The sequence below is a fragment of the Zonotrichia leucophrys genome, chromosome 22 (genome assembly GCF_028769735.1).
Source record: "Zonotrichia leucophrys gambelii isolate GWCS_2022_RI chromosome 22, RI_Zleu_2.0, whole genome shotgun sequence".
Taxonomy (NCBI): domain Eukaryota; kingdom Metazoa; phylum Chordata; class Aves; order Passeriformes; family Passerellidae; genus Zonotrichia; species Zonotrichia leucophrys.
In genome coordinates this window covers 5,067,269-5,094,587 of record NC_088191.1, presented here as the reverse complement: position 1 = coordinate 5,094,587, position 27,319 = coordinate 5,067,269, and the positions used below count along the sequence as shown (strand labels likewise).

The 27,319-nt window shown below is 46.1% G+C and overlaps 1 protein-coding gene across 3 annotated transcripts in view; it reads left to right on the top strand.

Annotated features, from left to right (window-relative positions):
* Positions 1–27,319, top strand: part of DOCK5 (dedicator of cytokinesis 5) — a 91,118-nt gene that overhangs the window by 28,784 nt on the left and 35,015 nt on the right. For all 3 annotated transcript variants that reach the window (XR_010442617.1, XM_064730967.1, XM_064730966.1), the window contains exons 6-33: positions 133–281; positions 997–1,132; positions 1,283–1,440; positions 2,082–2,163; positions 3,281–3,410; positions 4,606–4,678; positions 6,093–6,235; positions 6,837–6,962; positions 7,476–7,600; positions 7,689–7,787; positions 8,562–8,634; positions 9,413–9,516; positions 9,792–9,984; positions 10,694–10,791; positions 11,804–11,893; positions 12,244–12,344; positions 13,151–13,285; positions 13,984–14,095; positions 14,362–14,432; positions 15,782–15,888; positions 16,518–16,654; positions 17,329–17,424; positions 18,913–19,011; positions 21,694–21,788; positions 23,128–23,206; positions 24,520–24,620; positions 25,969–26,027; positions 26,479–26,633. Coding sequence is in view for 2 of the 3 variants with exons in the window: in XM_064730967.1 (XP_064587037.1) it covers positions 133–281; positions 997–1,132; positions 1,283–1,440; positions 2,082–2,163; positions 3,281–3,410; positions 4,606–4,678; positions 6,093–6,235; positions 6,837–6,962; positions 7,476–7,600; positions 7,689–7,787; positions 8,562–8,634; positions 9,413–9,516; positions 9,792–9,984; positions 10,694–10,791; positions 11,804–11,893; positions 12,244–12,344; positions 13,151–13,285; positions 13,984–14,095; positions 14,362–14,432; positions 15,782–15,888; positions 16,518–16,654; positions 17,329–17,424; positions 18,913–19,011; positions 21,694–21,788; positions 23,128–23,206; positions 24,520–24,620; positions 25,969–26,027; positions 26,479–26,633 (3,126 nt within the window). In the remaining variant the exon portion in view is untranslated. The remainder of the gene's footprint in view (positions 1–132; positions 282–996; positions 1,133–1,282; positions 1,441–2,081; positions 2,164–3,280; positions 3,411–4,605; positions 4,679–6,092; positions 6,236–6,836; positions 6,963–7,475; positions 7,601–7,688; positions 7,788–8,561; positions 8,635–9,412; positions 9,517–9,791; positions 9,985–10,693; positions 10,792–11,803; positions 11,894–12,243; positions 12,345–13,150; positions 13,286–13,983; positions 14,096–14,361; positions 14,433–15,781; positions 15,889–16,517; positions 16,655–17,328; positions 17,425–18,912; positions 19,012–21,693; positions 21,789–23,127; positions 23,207–24,519; positions 24,621–25,968; positions 26,028–26,478; positions 26,634–27,319) is intronic.

Below are 27,319 nucleotides of genomic sequence, written 5' to 3'. Positions count from 1 at the left end.
ACAAAGTGCCAGGTATTTTTAGTTCAATAAAACTTGTGTGGCTCTGCAGCTGCACACATTGCAGAAGGGTTGCTGAGCTAAGGTTCCCAGGTGTTCTTTGATTAAAATTGCCCTTTTTTTTTTTTGCCTCAGAACAACAAAACCACACAGTTCAGGCATGTCCAGCAGCTCACCTACAGCCTGATAGAGTGGAGATCCCAAATCCTCTCCGGGACCCTGCCCAAGGATGAACTGGCTGAGCTCAAGAAAAAAGTCACTGCCAAGATTGACTATGGCAACAGGTGAGCTCCAGACTCCACCTGCAGGGCAGAGGAGGCTCCCAAACCCCAGGGAAGGCTCTTCATGCCAAGCCAGGCACTGAATCAGGCTGAAATGAGGTGAAATGGCAGCTTTGAGTCCCTGAGACATCGTGGCCACCTGGCAGGTGGAGATGGAGCAGTTGGTTCTTGGTGTGCCACAGGTCTCTGTGCCTTGGCAGGAATTCTCCTCTCTTAATTCTGCTCAAATCCTGGCACAGGGGGGCCTTGCCCTTGGAGCACAGTGTGTGCCTGGGTTTGGATGTGGTGGGAAATGCTCTGCTTTCTCAGCAGCTGAGGGGCAGGGTTCCTCAGACAGCCCAGCCCTCAGTGCTTTGCAGTCCCCAGGACTCATATCACAGTCAGCTCTCACCCAGGCCCAGTGAGCAAATTAAGAAGTTGTTTATGGCAAAGAATAACAACCAGCTGCTATCTGGGAGCTCTGTATGTACTCATCCACCTTTGAAACAAAGCCATTTAAGCAGGAATAAGGGAGATGTCACCTTAGGATTGACTTGCCTGACAAATTCCTTCTCTCTTCAATGGGAAAATGGGAGGGAGGAGTTTTTTGAGACAAGAAAACCAGCAGTGAGTGAGGTTATTCCAAGGAGTGGGATGTTGAGCACTGGCAGCCCGGGCAGGGATTTGGTCTTTGCTGCTGCCACATTCTGGCTCTTTTGTGTCTCCTGGGGCTGTCCAGGATCCTGGGTCTGGACCTGGTTGTCCGAGATGACAATGGGAACATCCTGGACCCAGATGAGACCAGCACAATCTCCCTCTTCAAGGCCCATGAAACTGCATCCAAGAGGATTGATGAGAGGATCCAGGAGGAGAAGGTACCTCTGCTGTCCCTGGTTTGCCCTCTGTGCCCACTGAGTTCTTATATTCCTCTTAATGTTGTGCTCCTCTGGCAGCAGAACTAAATTCTCCTGTGTTTGTTTGTAGTGGAAATATAAAATGTAATGGAAATGTGGAATTCTTTGCAGTCCCTGCAGCAGAGTTTGGACCTCCGGGGACAGCCAATATTCAACTCCACACACACTTACAGCCTCTATGTGAACTTCAAGAACTTTGTCTGCAACATTGGGGAAGATGCAGAGCTGCTGATGAGCCTCTATGACCCTGACCTCTCCAAATTCATCAGGTAGGGCTTTCTTTGGAAATTCTTAAGCAATGTAGTCATCAGGGTGATCATTCATAGAAGTCAGCAGGTTAGAAAGGGAGATCCTGCAGATGTTTTCCAGTTCTGTTGGTTGCTGCCCCAGTGGGGGAAAATTAATTCCAATTACTTTGGAATGAGTTTCAGAGAGATAGGAAGTCCAGACACTGTCCCTCCTAAAGCTGGGTATTTCTTTGATCCCACATTGTCTTTTTATATTCTTAATTTTCTCTGCTGTGGCTGCAAGCCTTGGTTAAGTATTTTATTAATTGTTTCCCAGTAAATCATGGATTTAAATGATGTTTGCTGTCCAGTCAGTGCCAGTTCACATCTGAAGAGTTGGGAGGATGTGAGGAGCTTTATCAGGGAGGCAGTTCTGTGTCAGGAACACTCTGTGTCCATCACTGCAGTTATCAGGTGTGGCCATGCAGTGGGAATTGTCCAGGGAAGCAGCTGCCAGGGCTCACCCCATCCTGCCTCCATCAGTGAGTCACTTCACAGGCATTTTGGGATAAAAGATTGGTCAAATAGTCCTTAAAGATTAAAATGCTGTTGGGCGTTTGCCAGGAAATGAGGATGTCAGGTGTTGATTTGTTCAAATTTACTTTTTCTCCCTTTCTTTGCAGTGAAAATTACCTGGTTCGTTGGGGCAGCAATGGGATGCCTAAAGAAATTGAGAAACTGAACAACCTCCAAGCAGTGTTTACTGTAAGTTCAGAGAATCCCAGAACAGGTTGGGCTGGGAGGGACCTGAATCCCATCCAGTGCCACCCCTGCCATTGCAGGGACAGCTCCCACTGTCCCAGGCTGCTCCCACCTGGCCTTGGGCACTGCCAGGGATCCAGGGGCAGCCCCAGCTCCCTGGGAATTCCATCCCAGCCCCTCTCCACCCTCACAGGGAAGGATTTCTCCCCATTATCCCATCTCTCCCTGCCCTCTGGCAGTGACAAGCCATTCCCTGTGTCCTGGCACTGTCAGTGTGTCCGTCCTGTCCATCCCCATTATGGTCTCCCTCCAGATCCAGAAGGCCACAATTTTTACCTGCGTAGAACCCAACAAAACCCCTCCTGTGGTATTCACATTCCCTGAACAGAGAGACACAATTCTCTCTGCCAGGATTTTTCCTGGGGAAGGCAGTGAGAAGCTCAGAGAAGAAGAGAAAACAATTCTTACCTCTGCTTGCTGCTCCTGTTTGGCACATGTGGAATGTGTTATGGAGATTGTTTACCCAAAGGGATTTTGTTACTGGACACTGGTGAAGGTTGTTTTGTTTCCTTGGCCAGTTGGGTCAGAGCTGTGTCCTGGCTGTCTCAGACAGTCATGGGTTTTTCTTTAGTATCTCTTTAGGATGTAGTATAGTATAGTATAGTATTGCATAGTATTGTATTGTATAGTATTGTATAGTATTGTATTGTGTAGTATAGTATAGTATTGTATAGTATTCTAGTATAGTATCTATACTATATATATACTATCTATCTATATATAGTGCATATATATATACATAGATATAGTATATATATGATATATATATAGATATAGATATATCTATATATAGATCTATATAGATATATATATAATAGTATATATATTGTAATTAGGATTATTTCTATTTAGTATAGTATTACTATTTATTATAGTATTATATAGTATAGCTTAATAAAGCAATTGTTCAGCCTTCTGAAATCATGGAGCCACAGCACGTTATGCCCTAGCTGGGGGATTGCCTGTTTCCCCTCCCTTCTTCCCTCCCTCCCCCTCTCCTCCTTTCTCCTTTCCCCTCAGAAAGGACACTGATGGAGGTTGATGTGAGCTCTCTTTTCAGGACTTGAGCAGCTCAGACCTGATCAGGCCCAGGATCAGCCTGGTGTGCCAGATCGTGCGCGTGGGGCACATGGAGCTGAAGGATGGCAAGAAGCACACCTGCGGGCTGCGCAGGCCCTTCGGCGTGGCAGGTGGGCACTGCCCCCCTGGGGGCACCTGCAGGGCCCAGTGAACCCCTGGGGGCACTGGGACACAGGGCTGGCAACGGGGAGCTGTGTGCTGGAAGTGCCAGCACAGCCTGGGAGCTGCCAGCGCCAGCATTGCTGCTCCAGGGTGGATAAATTGTCCCTCTGAGATCTTCATGAGGGTGATAGCTGGAGATCAAACACTGGCACTGCTCACTTTTGTCACCTCCCACAAAGATAACAGGGAATAAATGGGTGGTGAAAGTCTAGGGAGCAAGGTTTGGTGCAGTTTAATCCCTTCCCTGAGCCCAGTGGTCTTTGCCATGGTTCTCACTTTGTCCCTTTGTCCCGTCACACATGGAGCTGAAATCCAGATAAAACCAGACAAAGCTTGCATGAGAGCAGCTCCTCCAGCTCCTCGCTTGCTGGTCATACGTTTAAGGTCAATATTTTTTAACACCTTTAAAATAAAAGTGTTTTATGGGGGGTGAAATATTTGTAAGTGGACGTGGCTGCGTGTCCCAAATGGCTTTGGGGTTAAATCACATTATTCCAGATTTTTCTGGTCTTCTTTGGCTGCAGCAGACTTATCAGGGCCTTATCAGAGTGGGATTTGCTCCTCAGGACTCATGGGATAAAGCTGGAGGTTTTAAAGGGGCCTTGGTGAACCAGACTGCCAATTCTTACTTTATTCCTGGGATTTCTTGTGAAGGGGCTTGCTTGAAATCCTTGGTGGAAATCAATATCCAAAGGAGCAGCATTTGAACACCAGTGGAATTTCTTTGCCTTGAAATGCCCCAGTGCCACCTGGTTTTCTCAAAGGGTATTTTATAAGAGTATTTTATCAGGGTGTATTCAACATGTTCACACTCACTGCTATGAGCTGACAGTGCACATCAATGTAAATGTGCATTTAAATTTAAAAACACATTTAAATGTGTTTTTAAAAAGGTTAAAATGGGAGTGATGCTCTCCATTGCTGTCACAGAATCCCAGATTTTTTGTGGGTTGGAAATAACCTTAAATCCCATCCAGTTCCACCCCTGCCGTGGCCAGGACTCCCTCCACTATCCCAGGTCACTCAGAGCCCTTGCTTTGAGTGCCACTGGCCCAAGATAACCCCTTGTTGTTTCCATTCTGAGAGGGCAAAGCTCTCTCTGGGCTCTGGGCAGCTCTGAGTGCTGCTCTGGTGTCGTTGCAGTGATGGACATCACTGACATCATCCACGGCAAGGTGGACGACGAGGAGAAGCAGCATTTTATCCCCTTCCAGCAGTGAGTACTGGGCTGCAGGGCTCACCCACCCCTGGGCAGAGCAGGCATCCTCTGGGCAGGGGCAGATGGAGCCTGGCAGAGCCCCAGGGGCTCTACAAACACATCAGCTGATAGCAGGCAGCTCTTTGCAGGGAGAGGTTCCTGTCACCCTCAGGAGCCTTTGTTCCCCTTGGTTTTCATGGCTCTGTCAGAGACTCAGTTGCTTGGGGACTTCAGCCCTGCAGCTGGAATTTCTGGGTACCTGTGGGGTGAGGAAGAGGAGCACAGAGTGAATTAATGTTGTGGGGCTGGGGAGATGTGGCTTACAAAATGTTGTGGGGTTGAAAGGCAGGATTTTCAGAGAGGCTGAGCTTTTTGTCACTGCTGTGTGGGGCCCTCTGGGCCACTCCCTGCCCACATTTCTTAGTCAGTCATAGGGAAGGGGGTTCTCCCTCTTCTAGGGAAGAAATTCCAGCCCCAATGAGTTCTGCATTTCTGAGAGTTAGACTTGTGTGTTTGTTCTGCCTGCTCTGATTGCTCCCTTTCTTTGGCACATTGGAGTAACAAAAATGGAGCTTGTTTGGGTAGGCCCAGCCTTGTTGTTACAGCCCTAAATAGAGCAAAGCATTGGCTGCAGCCATTTGTTATCACAGGGTATTTTCCGGGGAGATTTGGGTTTGTTTCCCTGCCCTTTCAGGGCCTGGAAGGATGGCTTTCCCTTTGCAGAAAAACGTTAGTCTGCTACTTGATATTTGGGTTTTTTTGTGAGTTTGATTGCTTATTTTTTATTTGTTTAGGGGTTTTGTTTTGATTTGGGTTTTTTGTTTGCTTTTTGTTAATTGTTTTGTTTCAGGGTTTGTTTTGTTTTGTGTATTTTTACTTGTATGTTTGATTAGTTTTTTGTTTTGTTGGTTTGGGATTTTTTCCCGTTTTTTTTGTGCTCCAGTGAGGCTGAGTTCAGACTCCCAGCTGGACACCAGGGTGGGCAGCCTGTGGGGACCTCATTTCTCCCTCATTATTGGTGGTGTGGGTACAGGAGTGAAGTCAGACTCAAGATCCAAACCTCACTAGTCTTGTTTGTGACTAGGAATGGGTTCAGCCCATAGGTGTTGTCACAGCAGTCATTAATTTATATTAATTTATATTTGTTTGCCAGTAGTTAATCTGCATAGAGACAGCTCTGAGCCTGAAGTCAGGGCTTAAATCCTGAGGTCATTGTTACTTACCTTAGGCCTGAGGGACAGACTGTGGTGCATCTCCTAATGTGAAAGTTTAAATGGATTTTATGCAGGTGAAGGAATGAAAATCCCCATGGAATCCTTAAAAAGCCCCACATTTATTTGTAAACCAGCCAGCTGCTGGCCAGCCCTCTCCTGTATGTGGTTGGTGTCAGTCTGTCCCAAATCCTGACCCCGTTTTTGTGTCCCCTGGCCAGGATTGCCATGGAAACCTACATCAGGCAGCGGCAGCTGATCATGTCCCCCCTGATCGCCTCGCACGTCATCGGCGAGAACGAGCCCCTCACCTCTGTCTTCAACAAAGTCATCGCTGCCAAGGAGGTCAACCACAAGGGCCAAGGTGCAGCCTGGGGAAAGCCAGCCTGGGGGAGGTTCCAGGGAATAAATGGGTGGTGAAAGTCTGGGGAGCAAGGTTTAGTGGAGTTTAATCCCTTCCCCGAGCCCAGTGGTCTTTGCCATGGTTCTCACTTTGTCCCTTTGTCCTGTCACACATGGAGCTGAAATTCAGATAAAACCAGACAAAACTTGCATGAGAGCACCTCCTCCAGCTCCTCGCTTGCTGGTCATACGTTAAAGGTCAATATTTTTTAACACCTTTAAAATAAAAGTGTTTTATGGGGGGTGAAATATTTGTAAGTGGACGTGGCTGCGTGTCCCAGATGGCTTTGGGGTTAAATCACATTATTCCAGATTTTTCTGGTCTTCTTTGGCTCAAAGATACTCAAGATTCATCTCTGAAAGTTTGGGACTTGCTTCAGAGAATCTTCTTGCCCAGAAAAATCTTACTCAGATTCAGGGACAGGAAGGACTGGGCAAGAGAGAACCAGATGGGGACATGGAGTTGTCATGAAATCACAGATTTTTTTGGAAGCACAGGCTTAAATTTCACGGGTTTGTACCTGTTTATTTTCAGTAAACAAGTGTCATCTCCCCTTTCTTAGGTCTCTGGGTCTCCCTGAAGTTGCTCCCTGGGGATCTGGCTCAGGTTCAGAAGGATTTTTCCCACCTTGTAGACAGATCCACTGCAGTGGCTCGAAAAATGGGGTTCCCTGAGATCATCCTTCCTGGTAGGTCCTGTGTGCTTCTGCATTCCATGGAGTGAAAGAACCTGAAATTCTAGAATTTCTGTCACAAAAAGACTTTTAAAAAAAATTATCTGAAAACTTTATATTTTTCTTCAAATTTCCTGGTTATTTTCTTAATTTTTGTCACAAGAAGTTGAAAACATGAGTTGCCTTTCTTACGGCAAAATGGTGATTTATGGAGCTTTTGGAAGAACATGTCTCTTTAGTCAAAATAATTTTGGTTGCATATGGCTTTGACCCACCCATTCAGAGTGGGATTAACCCTAGAGAGCTCATTAAATTAAAAAGCAAAACAAAACATAAGTACAGAGGTTTGTAGAAAGTTCATTTTAGAAGATTTTGTGTAATTTGAGACAGAGATGAGAATGGTGTGATGGGAAGTGTTGTTAATTAAAGGCTAAGAGGAAATTAGGTAACATGGTACCCAAGGGTGTTGAATTTCAAGCTGTCCCAGTGGGAATGAGAATCGAGCTCATGAAACCCTGGGAATTGCAGGTGATGTCAGGAATGACATCTACGTCACCCTGATCCAGGGGGAGTTTGACAAAGGCAAGAAGAAAACCCCCAAGAACGTCGAGGTCACCATGTCTGTGCATGATGAGGATGGGAACCTGCAGGAGGTAGGACGGCCTCTGACACCCTCTGAAGATTTGCACCCAAAATCCTCCATATTTACCTTTTTTCCCTCTCCCTGTGTTTTGTCCAAAGAAAGCCATCCACCCTGGGGCTGGCTACGAGGGAGTCTCGGAGTACAAGTCTGTGGTTTATTACCAGGTCAAGCAGCCCTGCTGGTACGAGACTGTCAAGGTATGGCACTGTCATCACTGTGTCACCTGAGTCAGGAGCAGCAGTGAGGCACACACAGGCTCTCTCCAGCTGAGTTTATTAAAAACCCATTCCTTTATACACCCTTCTGATATAACCTGATTGGTCATTTAATCAATACCCCAACACCATTGGTTAATTAAGAAAACACCCTTAAGGTAAACATCTTACGAGAAAACAACTGTTCAAAACACCAGCTGCAAGATTGGTTTAATTCTTTCTCTGAGCTTCTCACAGCTTTTCCCAGAACAATTCCTGGGAAGGTTTATCTGTTTCTCTCTCTCTGACTAAACTGTCACATCCACAGGTCCCCCTGTTTGTTGAAAGGAGGAGGCAGGGTCTGTAATCCCCTGCAGGGCCCCTTGCAGGAAGGAGAGCAAACACAGCTCAAGAGTCTCTTCAGCAATTTGCCAGTTGTTAATCAGAACCTCAATCAGATGCTGATTTAGAATCAGAGAGATTTCCAACATACACCATCAAATTCTTTCCAGTCAAGCCTTGCTGTGTATGTTTTCCTTATAAAAAGCCTTTGCTGATTCCAAGGCAGTGGCACACCTCATTGGTGTGCTCAAGGGCCAGGCAGTGTAACTGTCACAGCCCTTCTTCAGAAACATCAACATCTGTGTTCTCCTGTGTGTGCACAGCAGGGCTGATGTGGAGCAGCAGCTGCATCAGCCCTGGGAGGTGCTGCAGAGTGGCTGGGGACAGTCTGGGACAGGCAGGGACAATGCTGCTGTTGTGCTGTTCCCCGTGCAGGTGGCCATTGCCATAGAGGAAGTCAGTCGCTGCCACCTGAGGTTCACGTTCCGCCACCGCTCGTCCCAGGAGTGTGAGTGCCAGGAGGGGACCCCTGCAGGACTGCTCTGCTCCTCCCACTCTGATTTCTGCTTATTCAGTGTTACAGACATTATTCTTGCTCAGTTTACTTATTCCCAGTTTGTGGCAAGCAAAAAAACAAAAATATTCAAAATTTTTGCACCCAGAATTTGGCGCTGGTTTTGTCCTGAAACTGAGATTTTGTAAGGAGCAGCAATTTATCCTCCTGAAAGATAATTGTCAATGTTTGTTATTGCTTTGGCTTCTGAGTGTAGGGTGTTGCTTTTAATTTATTTGCCAAAATTCACTGCAAGGCCTGGTGGGCTTCTAATTATCTTCCTATAGGAGGATTTCCAATTAGGATAATAAAAGGCTAATGAGAGCTTCAGAACCAGAAGTTCCATAGATCACTTCAGAGCCCTGAAATGAGATCAATAATGGGAGGCTCAGCCATTGAAGGCCCTCAAAGGCACCTGGTTCTGGGGGCAGTGACATCCTTCCATGTCCACAGCTCATAGACCAAAATCCCAACCAAAAATACCTACAGAATTCTATATCAGAGGATCATTGAATTGTTAAGGTTAGAAAAGACCTGGAAGATCGAGGAGTCCAACCATTAATCTGTCCAGAAAAACCCCTAAAGTTGTGTGTGGGAGATGCTCCAGGAGGATGTGTTTGTGTAGCTGCAGTTAACTATTAAATAAAGCTGCTGCTGAGGTTAGAGGGCTGCATTTTGGGTTGTGTGGACATGAATAAGACAATGGCTAATGAAGATTTCTCCTGTTTTGCAGCCAGGGACAGATCTGAGAGGGCTTTTGGCATGGGCTTTGTGAAGCTGATGAATGCAGATGGAACAACACTGCAGGATGGCAAACACAATTTGATTATTTACAAGGTAACCTGGGCATTTCCAGCCTTGTCTCGTGTTTGACTCATCAAAACTCTCTCCTGGCTGATTTTCCAAGCAGTAGAAAGCTACAAAATGTGTGTGTGGGGTGGGAAATCCTCCTAAACTTTGTGGCTTTGGAAATAGCTCAGTTCATTGCAGCATGGGCAATTTATCCCTGAAAGTAGGAACTCAAACAATGATAGAAATGAAAAAGTGTTTCAAACCCTTTCTGGCTGTCACTGTGGGCCATGACCCTTCTCCCTGCTGTGTCCAACCAACAGGGTGACAACAAGAAAATGGAAGATGCCAAGAGTTATTTGACTCTTCCTTGCACCAAAACAGAGATGGAGGAGAAGGAGGCTCCCTCAGGGAAAAACCTGCACTCTCTGGCCAACTTCACCCCCACGAAGGACAGCACAAAGGACAGCTTCCAGATTGCCACTGTCATCTGCTCCACCAAACTCACCCAGAATGGTAGGGCTTGTGCTGGGGCTCTGAATTGCAGAGGGCATTTTCTCCAGGCCAGAGAGCTTCAGCTTTCATTTTGCTGCTCATGTGTCAGTGGCAGCCCCATCCCACCAAGCTCCCAGAATGTGTGTGCAGCCCCCAGAAACCCTTTCACACAAATGCTCAATCCAGACTGCCAGTGCTCAACCCAGCAAGGTTGTTGGCACATGTGGAAATGTCAGTGACCGTGTGTTTTATCAGAATTTGAAGTGTTTGAGGTTAATTGCCTTCTTTCCTCTGCCTGTTCAGAGAGCAGCAGTTGGGGCTGAGCTCTCCAGGGTGATGATGTGCATTAGCTCTGCCCTGTGCCAAAGGGCTCAGAATGAAGAGCAGTGTGTGCCTGAGCCAGCCTGGGCTGGTCAGTGATGGGAGACTTCCAGCAGCTCTGGAAGGGCTGTGCTGAGTCCTGCACTTCAATAAAATTCCGGGCTTGAGATACCTGCTCTTAAAAAAACCTGCAAAATGCTCTCCAAATGTGTTATCAGATGGCAGCCAGGTTTCCATTTATAGCAGAGCTTTGCTGTTTTGCCAAGACAGAAGCACCTCAAGGTAACATTCTGTACCTCAGGGTGATTGTTCTTTGTGCACTGACTAAAAATAGCCCCCAGCCTTGCTGTGGGCTCTGTGCAGCCCTTCAGGCAGCTGCCGTTGCTGATTGCTCTTTGTGTCCTTGCAGTTGACCTGCTGGGTTTGCTGAACTGGCGCTCCAACGCCCACAACATCGCCCACAACCTCAGGAAGCTCATGGAGGTGGAAGGAGGAGAAATTGTGAAGGTATTCCCAGGGGTCTGAGCCTCCTTGGTGCTCACAGTCCCATGTGTCAGCCTGGTGTTGGACCCAAAAGGTGTCTGGCTAGGCTGGGAGGGCAGGTCTGGGTGCTGAGGAATGGGAGAATCATCAGATCATGGGATGGTTTGGCTTGGAAGGGACCTTAAAAGCAGCTTTTTCCATCCCCTGCCATGGACAGGGGCACCTTCCACTGTCCCAGCTTGCTCCAGCTTGGCCTTGGACACTTGGACACCAGGGATGGGGTAGCCACAGCTTCTCTGGGAGCCTGTGCTCCACCTCTCATTAGTGGAATTTACCAGAATTACAGAAGTTGAATATTACAGGGATCAGGGAGAGAGCAGTGACTCTATTTTCCCCTTTATCCTTATGAAATAACAGATACATCCAAAGCCTAACTTTTCATTCTCAACTCCTTTGTGAATGAGGAGAGGCTTGCTGTGAATCTGGGAGCAGAGACAGCCCAGAGATCTCACAGCATGCTGTGGGGAGTGGACCTGAAATGGGGGAATTCTCACAGAAAACATGAAGGATTTAGGATGAAGCCTTACCTGCAGAGAGGGGTCCCAAGAGTGAATGTGCTGGGATTTTGGAAGGTGATGGTTTTATGGAGGAGCTGACCATGACAGGAATGTGTCACTGCAGACAGGCTGAGTGCAGGGTCCTGCCTGGGACAGGGCCAGGCTGCTTTGGAGAGCTCAGGATTTTCATCCTGTGGGATGAAACCAGAACAGCAAAGTGGGGCCATTTAGGGCTGAGAAGATCTTCCTTACTGTAAAGATGATCATGACAATCATGTGCATGAACACAGGGCTGGGATCCCTTCTGAGATGTTTTCTCATGGACACAGGGCTGGGATCCCTTCTGAGATGTTTTCTCATGGACAGGATTTACAGTTCAGCCAGGCTGGAAGGGGAGGAATGATCCAGCTCATGCTGCTGTGCAGGATGCCAGAAGCAGTTGCCCTTCCTCACCTTTTACTGTTCCTTTCCCCCTCTAGTTTTTGCCAGACACCCTCGATGCACTTTTCAACATCATGATGGAAATGTCAGAAAATGAGACCTATGATTTCCTGGTGTTTGATGCCCTGGTGAGTGAATCTTCTATGGCTGCAGAGTTTGTTTTCAGCCACATTTCCAGTCTGTTCCTGGTGATTCCAATGAGCAATTGGTATTTTGCTCTAGTAATAAAAGATATTTAAACACTTCTTAAGGCTTTTTCAGGAGCCAGGAATGAAATGCACATCAGATTTTTAGTAGCCACAGTGAAAAGAGTAATAAATTCCACACACACTGTGACTGTTACAACATGAATAACACTCTCTGTAGCATTAATGCTGTTGATAAAACAAAATTATAACCCAGCAAAATCAATTAGAGACTGTTCTGTTGGAGTTAGTGTGCAGCTCTGTGCATCTGTTTCCTTCTGGACTTTTGGCAGGTGTTTATTATTTCTTTGATTGGAGACATCAAGTTCCAGCATTTCAACGCTGTGCTTGAGACTTACATCTACAAACACTTCAGTGCAACCCTGGCCTATGTGTGAGTATTGGCCCAGGCCTCGGGTGTCACCCAGCAGTGGCACTGAGGGCTTTGGGGGTGACATCAGCTCTTGGGGATGGATTTCATTAGGTCATTTTTGATGATGTTAATGGGGTAAAGGCAGCAGAGAGCAGAGTTCCATCCCTTCTCTGTACTCAGGAGAGAAAGAATCCTTCTTATTGCTCTTTTTGCCCTCTAAAAAATTCAGTTGTGAGATTTTTTTTCTGTGAAATCAGACAGAAAAGACTCTTCTGTCATGGATCTTGGCTTTCCTTGATCAAGCATCCCTCAGCCAAAGGTCACCACCCTTGTGGTAACAGAAGTGAAAAGTTCAAACTGAGGCCAATAGGGAGGGCAAAACCAGAAACCAAACTGCTTTTCCTCTCTGAAAATCTCCTTTTAATTTTTACTGATCCACATGAACTGGCTGTCACCCTAAAATAAACACAACTTGAAGTGCCCCTCTCCTGGAGTGCCTCCTTCCCTGCCCTGCCACACAACCACTGCTTCCACGTGGTTTCCTTTGCTCCTCTCTGAGAGTTCTCACTCAGGGACAGAGCCTCAGTCCCCTCCCCTGCACTGGGGTTTGCATCTTCCTGTGCAGCTCCTTTTAGGGCAGAGGAAAAGCAGAGCCAGAGGGTGCAGTCTGTGGACTGTGAGCCCGAGGTGTGAGGAGGAGATGGGCTGTGAGCAGGAGCCCTGGGCTGTTCCTGTGCCTGCAGTTCCTCTCTGGGGTGAGGGAGCTGGGCCTGCACAGGAACTGAGCCGTGCCTGCATTGGTTCCACTTTTTGTCTTGTTTCCAAAGGAAACTCACCAAAGTGCTGAACTGCTACGTGGGGAATGCTGAGGACTCCAGCAAGACAGAGCTGCTCTTTGCAGCCCTGAAAGCCCTGAAATACCTGTTCAGGTTCATCGTGCAGTCCCGGGTGCTGTACCTGAGGTGGGTCCAGCCTTCCCTCCCTGGGCCTCCTCTGGGAAACCCACTGGAGTTCCTTCCAGTAAACACCACTAAGGCAGATATTCTTCACCAAATCCTCTATCACTGACTCACTAAGAGGATCTTTCTGCCCTTTGTCTGTGGCTGGAACAAATGAGTTGAGCAAAAATTGAAATACCTGATTAGAAGGGAGAAAAACCTTTTTGTCCCCCCTAACATGCAATAAGCAGCACATGGTAGAGCTGAAAAGGAACACAGCAGTTATTTTTATAAAATAAAACATGGAATTTCCTCCTCATTTTCAGAAACTTTAAAAAAACAATACACAGATACTTCAGTCATTAGATGAGGTGGGGGATGACACATTCTCCAGTTGGGGTAAAATCAGAGTGGTTTAACTGCAGCTTCAAAAACACCTTTCCAGAGAGTCACAATGAGGGTTTGAAACCCTTTATTCATGTCCATTTTGGATTTTTTTTCCTGTTCAATACTTGGAACCCAATTTGCTGCAGTGGCAGCCTGAAAAGTGCAGGTTTTCCCCTCTGACAGATTCCAGCAGGAAATGGCTGCAAAATCTCCAATTCCATTTTTACCCCCATGGCTTTGCCAAAGGAGATGGCATGAAGATGTTGTTGTTGCACAGGATGAAATCCTGACTGAGCTGCTGGATTTGTGTGTGTAACTGGCCCTGTTCTTTGCAGTGTGTATGGGAAGAGTGAGGATGGCAATGAATTCAACGATGCAATTCGCCAGCTCTTCCTCTCCTTCAACATCCTCATGGACCGGCCCCTGGAGGAGGCTGTCAAGATCAAGGTGAGCAGAATTTCCGGGGAAAAGTGAAAAACTTCAATTAGATCAACTGGTGCAGTTGGGAAGGGGCTGGGCCAGAAAAAGGAAGGAGAGAATTATCCATGAATCCCTTCTCTTCCATCTTTCCCACTCTGCACTGCAGATCTTGGGTCCTGGAGGCTCTTTGGATGCATAAATTTGTTTTTTATTATTTTAAACCAGTTCTCTGCAGTTGTCCTCACTGGATTTCCCACGTGCATTTCACGTCCTTGGTTTCTTTCTTCTTTCAGGGGGCAGCTTTAAAATATTTGCCAAGCATCATAAATGATGTCAAACTGGTGTTTGACCCCGTTGAGCTCAGGTAACTGTATGAAGTTTGTTTGTCCTCCAAACCCAGTTTATCTGGGAGGAAGAATTTTGGAAACTTCATTAAAAACAGCCACTCTGGTTATGATCTGATGGTGCAGATCCCGTGCATGGACTCAAGGAAGTGCTTGCTGAGCTTTAGAGGAAGTCAGGGGAGTTCAGAGGATTCTCTGCATCCCAGTTTTTCATTCTGGGAGTGTCCAAGCCCAGGTTGGATGGGCTTGGAGCAACATGGGATAGTGGGAAGTGTCCCTGCCCATGGCAGGGGTGGAGCTGGCTGATTTTAGGGTCCCTTACTACCCAAATCCTTCCAGGATTCTGGGATCCTTACAGGCACCTTGAGATTTTACTGAAAAGCAAAATCTGAGGGCAGTGAAGTGTTGAAATCTCATGCAAGTTTCCACCAGTTCTTGGTGAATGCTCCTGAAAAGTGTGGCAAAGGCTGAGCCTTGGCTGGGAGCCCAAAAGTTGTGTTTATCCAGGAAATTCTCAGCCCTGTGGGTTGCTGGTTGTGGTGCTCAGAGCTTTGCCCAGAGCTGCCCAGCCCTGTCTCCTGTCCTGCCACAAGTGATTTGCTGGGAAGCAGCAGACAGGCAGCAAATGGCCGTGGAATTTCATTAAAGGGAATCTGGGGCTGGAGTGAGTCACTGCTGCTGATGGAAGGGGCATCTGGGAGGAGGCTGTGCCTTTGTGCTGGGCACGTTCCAGCTTTCTCCAGGCTGCTGAGTCTGTTCAGATGAGGCCTTCAAACTGTCCCTGGGTGTGACAGCCAGGGGGAATAACCTGTGAGGGCACAGAGCAGTGGGATTAACCTGTGAGGGCTCAGGTTTGTAGGGTTTGGGATGCACCTGGTGTGTCCTGGAATAAAAGTTTCAGTTAAAGAGGGTCAAGCCTGCAGTTTCTGAACACTGCTCAGTTTTACTTTCACAGAATTCACAGAATTCTGTGACTAGATTGGAAGAGACCTTAAAGATCATTGAGTTCAACCCACACCTTAACACCTCAACAGGGCTTTAAGTCCCTTGAGAATCACCCAGGGCTCTGTGGCAATGTGCCTGTTGGATGGAATTCCCAGAGGAGCTGTGGCTTTCCCATCCCTCCCAGGCTGGGGCATCCTGGGGCAGTGGGAGGTGTCCCTGCCATGGCAGGGGCTGCAGCTGGGGAGCTTTAAGTCCCTCCCAACCCATCCCATTGTGGGGTGCTGTGGTTCCAGCTGTGGTTCCAGCTGTGGTTCCAGCTGTGGTTCCAGCTGTGGCCCAGTGTCTGTGAGGGATGGGTGGGCTGGTGCTGATGCTGCAAACACACTGCTACACTGACCCTCTGCTCCCTCTGCCTTGCCCACAGTGTCCTCTTCAGCAAGTTCATCCAGAGCATCCCTGACAACCAGCTGGTCCGGCAGAAGCTGAACTGCCTGACCAAGATTGTGGAGAGTGACCTGTTCAAGCAGGCTGGTGAGTGGCACTTGGGAGGCTCTGGGCCTCAAAAGCCTTCAAAAGGAGTTCCCTGTCAGTCATCAGGGGCCACCCACCACTAAATCCAGCTCTAGAAACATTCCTTGCCATGGAAACTGAGGTTTGTGCTGTCCAGCCTTTATACAATGCCCAGTGTGTGGGATCCTGATCCAGGGTGGTGATTCAGAAGGAGGGAGAAGCGGCGGGGGCTGTTTGATGGAATATACAGAATTTATAAATGAAAGGGTGGGGTTAGATGGGATAGTGGGAAGGAATTCCTTCCTGTGAGGGTGGGGAGGGGCTGGGATGGAATTCCCAGGGAGCTGGGGCTGCCCCTGGATCCCTGAAGTGCCCAAGGCCAGGCTGGAGCCCCCTGGGACAGTGGGAGGTGTTCCTGCCATGGCGGGGGTGGGATGAGATGATCTTTTTGGTCCCTTCAACCCAACCCATTCTGGGATTCCACTGTTCATATTACAGATCATTTATGACTCTCCAGCCCATTTGTCATAGCTCCAGAGGCTTTAAGCAGGTTCTGGTGTCCCAGATGGAATCAGGAGCAGGACTCTCCTGTGAGGTGCCCATCCCCAGGGCATGCTGAGGCTCTGCTCTGTCCCTGTGTCCCTTTGCAGAGTGCAGAGATGCCCTCCTGCCCCTGCTCATCGATCAGCTGAGTGGGCAGCTGGATGACAACTGCAGCAAGCCCGACCACGAGGCCAGCTCCCAGCTCCTGAGCAGTGTCCTGGAGGTCCTGGACCGCAAAGATGTGGTGAGCACGAGCTCTCAGGGCTGCCAGCTCAGCTCAGTTCTTCTTTTGAGAAGTCACAGTAAAGAAACATCCTCTACTTGTGCTTTAGTGAGTCAGAATTGTGATATTTATAGAAACTGGGATGGCTTGCTGTGCAGTTCTTTGTAAGGGCTCTGTCTGAAGAGGAGCCAGGAAAGGTTGAATTAGTTGTTATCACTACTAGAAGCATTTACTTCCCTTTCTAGGGACCAGAATGTCATCTCAGCTGCTTAGGTGGCTTGTTCAGTAATTTGGAGCAAGTCAAAGAAGTATTACATGGTATAAAAATGAGGAGGTTGCTCATTCTCTGTTATGGAATAGGGACAGCAATCACTGTTCAGCCAGAAAAATGTACTTCCCACTCTGTTCATGGGAATTGTTCTGAGTGCCTGTGAGCAGAGTGGTTTGAGCTGTTCAGAGAAGAGCTGCCAAAGCCCCAGCACGAGCTGATGAAGCTGGGGCAGATCCATTAAGGGAATTCTCCACCCAGTGAATCCCAGAGTGTTTGAATCGATCGCTCGTGCACTTAAATCTCCTTTTTCTGCTTCCCCTCATGAAATTCATCCCTGCCAGGGCAGCCCTCCCACACAGGGAGCTGCCCCTGGCAGGCTGTGCCTGAGGAATGGTCCCCAGTGTCCCTTGCTGGCTGTCCCCAGGGTGCCACTGCTCTGCACATCCAGCAGATGATGGAGCGGCTGCTGCGCCGGATCAACCGCACGGTGATCGGGATGAGCCGCCAGAGCCCGCACATCGTGAGAGCCCTTCCACCTTCCCACCTTCCCTGCCTTGTCTGAGGGGTTCAGTCCCTGAGAGCCCTTCCCCACCTTCCCTTCCTCTGACTGAGGGGTTCTACCCCCTGAGAGCCCTTCCCTGCCTCTGACTGAGGGATTCAGTCACTGAGAGCCCTTCCACCTTCCCTGCCTCTGACTGAGGGGTTCAGTCCCTGAGAGCCCTTCCCTACCTTCCCTGCCTTGTCTGAGGGGTTCTACCCCCTGAGAGCCCTTCCACCTTCCCTTCCTCTGACTGAGGGGTTCAGTCCCTGAGAGCCCTTCCCACCTTCCCTGCCTTGTCTGAGGGGTTCAGTCCCTGAGAGCCCTTCCCCACCTTCCCTTCCTCTGACTGAGGGGTTCTACCCCCTGAGAGCCCTTCCCTACCTTCCCTGCCTTGTCTGAGGGGTGCAGTCCCTGAGAGCCCTTCCCACCTTTCTTGCCTCTCACAGAGTGGTTCAGTCCCTGAGAGCCCTTCCCCACCTTCCCTGCCTTGTCTGAGGGGTTCAGTCCCTGAGAGCCCTTCCCTGCCTCTGACTGAGGGGTTCAGTCCCTGAAAGCCCTTCCCACCTTCCCTGCCTGCCTCCTCAGGAGCTCTGACTGAGGGGTTCATTCCCTGGGAGCCCTCCTCTCCTTCCCCAGCACCTTTAACTGAGGGGTTCAGTCCCTGGGAGCCCTCCCCTCCCTCCCCAGCACTCCCTGCAGTGGGTTCATCCCCTGGGAGCTCTCAGTGGGCAGCAGTTCATTCCTGATGAGCTCATCTCTCCCTGCCCTGCAGGGCTTCTGTGCCACCCAGCCGTGGCTCCTGGTGTTTTTGTGAGGATTAGGATTCAGGTTATCCCCCTCCACTTTGAGCTGAGTCACTGGGGGTGATTTCATTTCCTTTTGGCCCCTGTGCACAGAATTTTGTGTCAGTGCAGTGCCTGACACAGGATCTGTGCTGCATTTTGTCACCTGGGCTCAGCAGGGTGAAATGTTGGGGGATGAGACCCTTCAGGGGCATTTCTGACTGAGGGGTGCAGGCAGCTCTGGGGTGCTTTAACCCACCCTGGAGTTCATGTACAGAAGGATGGGAAAGCCAGGAGCTGGGGATTTGCCTGATTTTTGATGAGTCTGGGGTCACTTCAATGTGCCACCCATGAGAATTGCAGCTGGCCCTGCTAAATCTGAAAATCAGAGTCAGCTTGGAAAAGACCTTTAAGATCTGATGGGGTGGATCAATATATATATAAAATAAAATTCTGTGTTGGGAGGATGTGTTTCTCTTGTGATCCATGGGGAGAAAGAAGGCAATACCCAGATTTCAAACTTGAATTTTAGGAATTCTTGACTGGTTTGGAGGAGCAGTCTCAGGCTGATGTCAGGACACAGATAAGGAGGATTCTGATCAGTGATATTTGATCAGGTCACATTTAGAAGTTACAGTGCTTAAGCCAGGAGAACAACCAGTGATTTGTGGCTTTCCCTTTGCAGGGTATCTTCGTGGCCTGCATGACAGCCATCCTGAGGCAGATGGATGATTTCCATTACAGCCATTACATCAACACTTTCAAAACCAGGCAGGACATCATTGTAAGTCAGCCTGGCTGGGCAGTGAGCTCAGCCTGACTCTGCTCTGGGTCATTCTCTGCTCACTTTGGGGGCAGCAAACCCTCAGCAGTGGCTCCGGTGCCACAGTTTCTGGGAATTCATTCCTGTCACCCTTGCTGGGCACTGGGGGGGTTGCTGACTCAGCAGAGCCCTGGAGCAGCGTTTGTGGCATTGAGGAAAAACATCTTTAATGGGTAAAAAATGTTTGATTTGAGTCAGGAACCAGAAGAGGGAATGAAGATGGAAAAGTAAAGCATTTCATTGTCTGGCTCTCACTTTGTGCCCCTGTTCTCTTTATCTAATTCTTTCTCCTCCTCTGAAGTTTAATTAAATGCTTGAATCTTGCTTTAGTGGCAGCAATGCAGAAGGTTCTCAGAATGTTAAAAATTCACATCCCCAAAAACTTTGGGTGTGAAACAAGGTGAAATATTACATTTTTCTGCTTAAAGCCAGCAGATTTTCCCTCAAACTCCCCCAAATGGCCCCAACTTGTATTTTAGCAAGACTGGTGCACAACACAAGAACTGTTGGAGCTTTTTTGTCCCTTTATTCCTTATTTTGCAATTGGCAAGTGGCAGTTTATTGAAATACCAGCTGGGGAATGGCCTGGAGTTTTGTTCTTCCTGTACCAAAATCCACCAGAAGGTCTGGATTTCATTTTGGGGAGCCAAGGTGATCCCTTTTTTCCCTGTGCAGTTGGAATTACAGAATTTCACAGAAAATCACTTGCAAAATCAGCTCTTGGGGCAGCGTGGAGCAACACAGCCATCTACAGGTCACTCCCACTTCATGTGGCTTTGGGACTGCTTTTATCTTAGCCAAGTGATGGAAAGGAAGGGAAAGGAAAGGAAAGGAAAGGAAAGGAAAGGAAAGGAAAGGAAAAAGGAAAGGAAAAAGGAAAGGAAAAAGGAAAGGAAAGGAAAGGAAAGGAAAGGAAAGGAAAGGAAAGGAAAGGAAAGGGAAAGGAAAGGGGAAAAGGAAAAAGGGGAAAGGAAAGGGGAAAGGAAAGGGGAAAGGAAAAAGGGGGAAAGGAAAGGGGAAAGGAAAGGGGAAAGGAAAGGGGAAAGGAAAGGGGAAAGGAAAGGGGAAAGGAAAGGGGAAAGGAAAAAGGGGAAAGGAAAGGGGAAAGGAAAGGGGAAAGGAAAGGGGAAAGGAAAGGGGAAAGGAAAGGGGAAAGGAAAGGGAAAGGAAAGGAAAAGAAAGAAAAGAAAAGGAAAGGAAAAAGGAAAGGAAAAAGGAAAGGAAAAAGGAAAGGAAAAAGGAAAGGAAAGGAAAAAGGAAAGGAAAGGATAAGGAAAGGGATAAGAAAAAGAAAAAGGAAAGGGGAGGGGAAAGGGAATGGGAGCCCAAATCAGGCAGATTTAGGAATTCTGGAAGTATTCATCCAGTGAGAAGATTTTCAGAATGATCATGGGAAATAATAATTTCTAATCTGATTTTTCTACACCTTTAAATCTACAGGAGCTAACCTGCCTTTGTAGTGGTGTGGTAGTTGTTAATACCAACAGAAAATTTTGTTTTACTGCAATAACTGCTTTTATTTTTCCTGTTCTTTCTTTGTGCTGGTACTTCCAGCCCTGCCTTGGCATCATTCCCTGTTAGTCTGGCACTTTTAGGAGTTAATTCATGTCTTCAAGGTGCCCATGTCAAGGCCAGCCCTCTCATCAGGCTCTGATTTAATAAAGCCAAAAGGATTTTTACTGAGGCAGCACCAAGTGCTCCATTTCTCCATCAATATCTTGCCAATTCTTCAGCCCAAACTGTTCAGCTCAACAGATTTTTTGCTGGTGATCATTTCAAGGGGATGGCTCCTCCTGTGACCTTCTTTGTGTCCCTCTCACATTTGAATATTAATGTGCTGCTGCAGAGAACAGAATTGATTTAAGAGCTCAGAGTGGCTTTTGGACCTGCAGAGACCACAAGGAGGAGATCAATATTCCTGCTACTCCCTTCTTTTGCTCATCTCTGCTCATTTTCCTTTTTGTTCTCTCTCATTCTGCAGTTCAACCTTGTTTTTTTCCAAGTTTGAAGTCTTGTTTGGAGGGTGTTTGTGCAAAAAGTGTCTTTTCTGCAATAATGTAGGATAATTCTAAATCACATCTCTGATGTTATATTCACTGTCTCTCCTTAATTATTCTTAAACAGGACCAGGAAAGGTTTAACTCTAATTAGTGAGTGAAATACAATAATTTCAGGCTTTCTAGACCATTCTGTTGCATTGTCACCACTCAGAGATTTGGGAACAAGCCCTGCAATATTGGTTTTGCTGTCTAATCCAGCTTGTGCACTGCTCCAGCACAGCTTAATGCAAAACAGCAAAGACAGATCTCATTAACCAGACCAGCATTGTGTGCAGTTGTTTCTCCTTGTGCCACTGGATGGATGAGATGCCAGCAATAATTTCATTATTGGGCCGTACCCACAGGATGAGAGCCCCCTGTTAGGCAGGGCAGGGCATTGATTGCCAATTAGCAGGATCATTAATCAGTGCAATCCCAAACATTTGCATTTCATGAGGTCACAGCAGCATCTCCCTGTAATCCCGTGGACACAACCCCTCCACGTGCAGCCTGATGGGTTTTATAAAAAAAATTATTTTTTTTATGGGTTTTTTAAAAAAAAATATTTGTTTTATTTATGCTCTTTTATTTATTGCTCCAACAGGATTTCCTGATGGAAACATTCATTATGTTCAAGGACCTGATTGGGAAGAACGTGTATGCAGCGGACTGGATGGTCATGAACATGATGCAGAGCAGGTACAGGCCTGAGCCTGGGCTGGCTCTGGCTCTGGGGCCTCCCTGGGCCTGATGGGAGGGTGACTCACACAAGGCAGTTTTCTTCCTATTTTTTACAGTTTATTTATTTTATTTATGTTCTTTTCTTTATTTATTTCTTGTTATTTTTATTTATTTATTGTTGTTTCTTAAGGCTTAAGTCTGGTTTAAGTACAGGCTTGAGTCTGGGTAGAGTCTGGCTTTGGGGCCTCCCTGGACCTGATGGGAGGGTGACTCACACAAGTTTTCTTGTTTTTTAAAAAACTCAAACAGTTTTCTTGTTTTTTAAAAAAAATTATTTGTTTTATTTATGCTCTTTTATTTATTTATTTATTGTTATTTTTATTTATTTATTTTTATTTCTAAGGCTTAAGTCTGGGTTAAGTGGTTTTGGAGCCTCCCTGGGCCTGGCATGACTCACATGTGGCAGTTTTCTTATTTTTTAAAATGTATTGATTTCATTTATTTTCTTTTCTTTATTTATTTCTTCTTATTTTATTTATTTAATTTTATTTCTAAGGCTTGAGTCTGGTTTAAGTACAGGCTTAAGTCTGGGTTAAGTCTGGCTTTGGAGCCTCCCTGGACCTGACAGGAGGGTGACTCACATGTGGCAGTTTTCTTTTATTTTTTAAAATATATTGATTTCATTTATGTTATTTTCTTTTCTTTATTTATTTATTGTTATTTTTATTTATTTATTTTTATTTCTAAGGCTTAAGTCTGGGTTAAGTCTGGCTGGAGCCTCCCTGGGCCTGACAGGAGGGTGACTCACATGTAGCAGTATCCTTGTTATTTTTTAAAATGTATTGATTTTATTTATGTTATTTTCTTTTATTTATTTATTGTTATTTTTATATATTTTCTTCTTATTTTCTTCAGCCACTTCAGGTTGGTTTCAATCAGATTCCAGCTGTTTTTAGTTCCTGTGCATTTCCACTGGTAGAACTGGCAGTCTCTGTCCTGCCCAGAACATGACTGAACCCTGGGTTCTTTTTTCCAGCTTAAACCAGAGAAGCCTTTTTGATCTCAGTTCTGGGGGAATCACATGGGAAACCTAAACCCAGAGCTGGCCAATGCTTAACCCCTCTCCCAGAGAGGAAATGTTCCCTGATGTCCAACCTGAGCCTCCCCAGTGCAGCTCGAGGCTGTTGAACCAAGGGTTGGCTTTGCCTGAATGTTCCCTGATTTAGAGGAATTCCTGCCTTTTTGGGAGCGTCTGTTGCTGTCTGCTGAGCTTGCACATGGGAGCTGTGAGCCCAGAGGTGCAGTGTCACTGATTTTGGGTACAGAATCACCTTATTTGATGTTTTTGTCTCTCCAGGGTTTTCCTCCGGGCAGTGAACCAATTCACCTCCGTCCTCAACCGCTTCTTCCTGGATCAGACTCATTTTGAGCTCCAGGTGATTGTCCTGTTTTCTCTGGATTTTCTTATGGATCCCAGCCCTGTTTTTTCTGGATTTTCTTATGGATCCCAGACCTGTTTTTTCTGGTTTTTCTTATGGATCCCAGAACTGTTTTTTTCTGGATTTTCTTATGGATCCCAGCCCTGTTTTTTCTGGATTTTCTTATGGATCCCAGCCCATTTTTCTCTGGATTTTCTTATGGGTCCCAGACCTGCTAGAACAGCTAAACCCCACTGCTAGCAGGCTGTGGCTCACTGAGGTTCCCTCCCTCATGGAGGGGGCTCTGCATTTGGGGCTGGGCAGCTCTTTTGTGCCTGTTGTTGCTTTTCCTTTGTTTTCTCCTCTCGGGTTTCTGTGCTTGAGATGACCCTGAGGTGTTGGAAACTCTCTTTTTCCCAGCCCTGCGACCAAAGTTGAGATTCATCAGTTCTGCTTGTCAAGGTTGTTTATTTTCTCTTATCTGTTCCATTCTGTCTCTGCCCTGCTGAGATCTCTCCAGCAGGTCGGGTTGTGGCACAGTCCCTGCCTTTGGGGTGCTGTTGGCTTTTTATACTCAGAACTACCTGTGCTTTATTTACAATAATTTTCCAGTACCCATCACCTGTGTTAGACAGTCTGTCTCTGCTCTAAACCAATCCAAAATCCAATCACAGCAGAGGATGGAGGACAAGAAGAAGAAGAAGGAGAAGAGAAAGAGAAGAAGAAAGAAGAAGAAGGAAGAGAAGAAGAGAAGAAGGAAGAAGAAGAAGAAGGAAGGAAGAAAGAAGAAAAGAAGAAGAAGAAGGAAGAAAAGAAGAAGAAGGAAGGAAGAAAGAAAAAGAAGAAGAAGAAGGAAGGAAGAAAAGAAGAAGAAGAAGAGAAGAAAGAAGAAGAAAGGAAAAGAAGAAGAAGGAAGAAAGAAGAATAAGAAGAAGGAAGGAAGGAGGAGAAGGAAGAAGAAGAGGAAGAAGAAGAAGAAAGAAGAAGAAGGAAGGAAGAAGAAGGAGGAAGGGAGAAGGAGGAAGGAACAGGACACACCCAGATTCCTCTGTCTTGCCTCCTGAACCCCCATTCTAACATCCCAAAATTCTACTTTTTCACCCTGTGACAAATTCACTGTCATTCTACTCAAACCCTTGTGCCTTGTAACTCCTCACACAAAGTTGGTAATTGTTTCCATGGGCTGAAATCAAAGGCACAGGTGGTTTTGGTGGTTGTGACTCTGTGCCAAGGTCTCTGGACCCTGCCAGGGTCTGGAGTCCTCCAGGGCAGCCAGAGCAATGTCCTGGCTTCTGACATCCTCCCATTTTAATCTCCTTTCTCTCCCCCAGCTCTGGAATAACTATTTCCACTTGGCCGTTGCCTTCCTCACTCACGAGTCCCTGCAGCTGGAGACCTTCTCCCAGGCCAAACGCAACAAAATCATCAAGAAGTGAGTTCCCATTTCCCTTTTTGCTGTCAAGGCTCCGTTTGGGCTGTTCAGACACCCCCAGGCTGGGAGGAGGTGCTGTGGAGATGCTGATGAAGGCACTGTGGTAAAGGGGTGAGCAGGACAAGATGTCAGGGCTGGAAATTAGGGCTGGGTGAAGTTTGGTCAGGCAGATCTTGAACTGTTGCAGCACCTTGCCAGGGGTCTCTCCACTGGAAGGTCTGTAGTGGAAAGGTTGGCATGATTCCCAAAATTCCCTTTTGCAATTCCTCAGCCTTTGTGGAAGGTAGGTCAGAGGAATCCTCAAAGCCCTCCAGCTTTTTAGTCCCCCACCTTTTACTTTTCTTCATTTCAGAGCCATTCATATCCCCAAACCAGCAATTTTTAGTCACTGAGGAGCTTTTACCTCTTCATTCCCTTGGCATTGAGTGCCTGGATATCTCTGAGCATCCTGACACAGACTTTTGTTAGGATTTTTCCTCTTTTTTCTGCAGAAGTGGCTTGAAGAAGCCTGATAGTGAAATCATTTTGCATTGCCTTGATGTCGGAGGTTAAAACTTTAGGGAAAAACACCCAAACCCAACCAGAGTGGGGTGGAATTGCAGGAAAAAACACCCAAACCCAACCAGAGTGGGGTGGAATTGCAGGAAAAAACACCCAAACCCAGCCAGAGTGGAGTGGAATTGCAGAAAAAACACCCAAACCCAGCCAGAGTGGGGTGGAATTGCAGGAAAAAACACCCAAACCCAACCAGAGTGGGGTGGAATTGCAGAATTCCCCTTTTCTCTGCAGAAGTGGCTTGAAGAAGCCTGATAGTGAAATCATTTTGCATTGCCTCAATGTCAGAGGTTAAAGCTTTAGGAAAAAACACCCAAACCCAGCCAGAGTGGGGTGGAATTGCAGAATTCCCCTTTTCTCTGCAGAAGTGGCTTGAAGAAGCTTGATAGTGAAATCATTTTGCATTGCCTCGATGTCAGAGGTTAAAGCTTTAGGAAAAAAACACCCAAACCCAACCAGAGTGGGGTGGAATTGCAGAATTCCCCTTTTCTCTGCAGAAGTGGCTTGAAGAAGCCTGATAGTGAAATCATTTTGCATTGCCTCGATGTCAGAGGTTAAAGCTTTAGGAAAGAAAACCCAAACCCAACCAGAGTGGGGTGGAATTGCAGGAAGCAGAGGGGCTGCAGCTTTCAGGAAATCTGAATTGCCAGGAATTCTGCTCTCAGCAATCTGCAGTGCCCTGGCAGAGGGAGCTGTGCCCATTGGTGCCTCTCCCGTTCACCTCTCCAGCAGCATTGCCGGGATCATTGCAGGGCTGGGCCTCTCTCATCTCTGCTTTCCCTGCTTTCTCTAGGTATGGGGACATGAGGAAAGAAATTGGCTTCAAAATCAGGGATATGTGGTATAACCTGGGTGAGTTCCAGCTAAAGAATTCTCTTTATTCCAGCTCTCAAGCTGCATTTCAGATCCTTTATTTCCTTATAAAAGCTGCACGTGTTTCATGTGGGGAAATGCACTTACAGTTCAGCTGTTTCAGCACACAAAAATCTCTTTTTTTCTGTGAATAACTTGGAAAAGCTGATTTTCTCCTCACATCAGCTGCTGAGATAATTTCTTAGATTCCCTCCAAAGGATGTTCTGCCATGTAAAGGACGAGTGGGATTTTTCAGAGAGCCTTTTTTTGTGATTTACAATTCAGCTCAATTATTTCCTTGGGCTATTCCTGAATTTTGGAGCTGTAACCTGGTAATTCTTGAATAAAATCCACATTCTGAGCAGAGTGGTTGCTGTGTGAATAATGTGCTTAAACATTGGGAAATGCAAATCCTGCCACTGGATGTGTTTGACTCTGAATTTCTTGCAGGTCCCCACAAAATCAAGTTCATCCCCGCGATGGTGGGGCCGATCCTGGAGGTGACCCTGGTCCCAGAGCCTGAGCTGAGGAAAGCAACAATTCCCATTTTTTTTGACATGATGCAGTGTGAGTTCAACTTCAGTGGGAATGGGAACTTCCACATGGTAAGGGATGCCATATATAACCCATATATATAATAATACAGTATATAGAGATATTAAATGCAATATAATATTAAAATATATATATAATGATGAAATATTATATAATAACATATATAATAATGAAATATATATAATGAATATAATATTAAATATATACACAGTATGTCAAAAACCACAATTATATATATATTATATTTTCATATATAATATATTCAGTATTATGCATAATGTAATTGTATATTCATTATATAATGATGAAATATTATATAATAACATATAATAATGAAATATTTATATAATAATGAATATAATATGAAATATATATACAATCTGTAAAAAACCATAATTTTATTTATATTATATTCTAATATATGATATATATACAGTATTATGCACACTGTAATTGTATATTCATTAAATAATAATGAAATATAATTTTTAGTAATATATAATAATTAAATATTTCTATAATAATGAATAGAATGTGAAATATATATACAATATGTAAAACGACACTATATTTTAATATATAATATATTCAGTATTATGCATAATGTAATTGTATATTCATTATATAATGATGAAATATTATATAATAACATATATAATAATGAAATATATATAATGAATAGAATATGAAATATATACACAATATGTAAAAAGACACAATATTTTAATATATAATA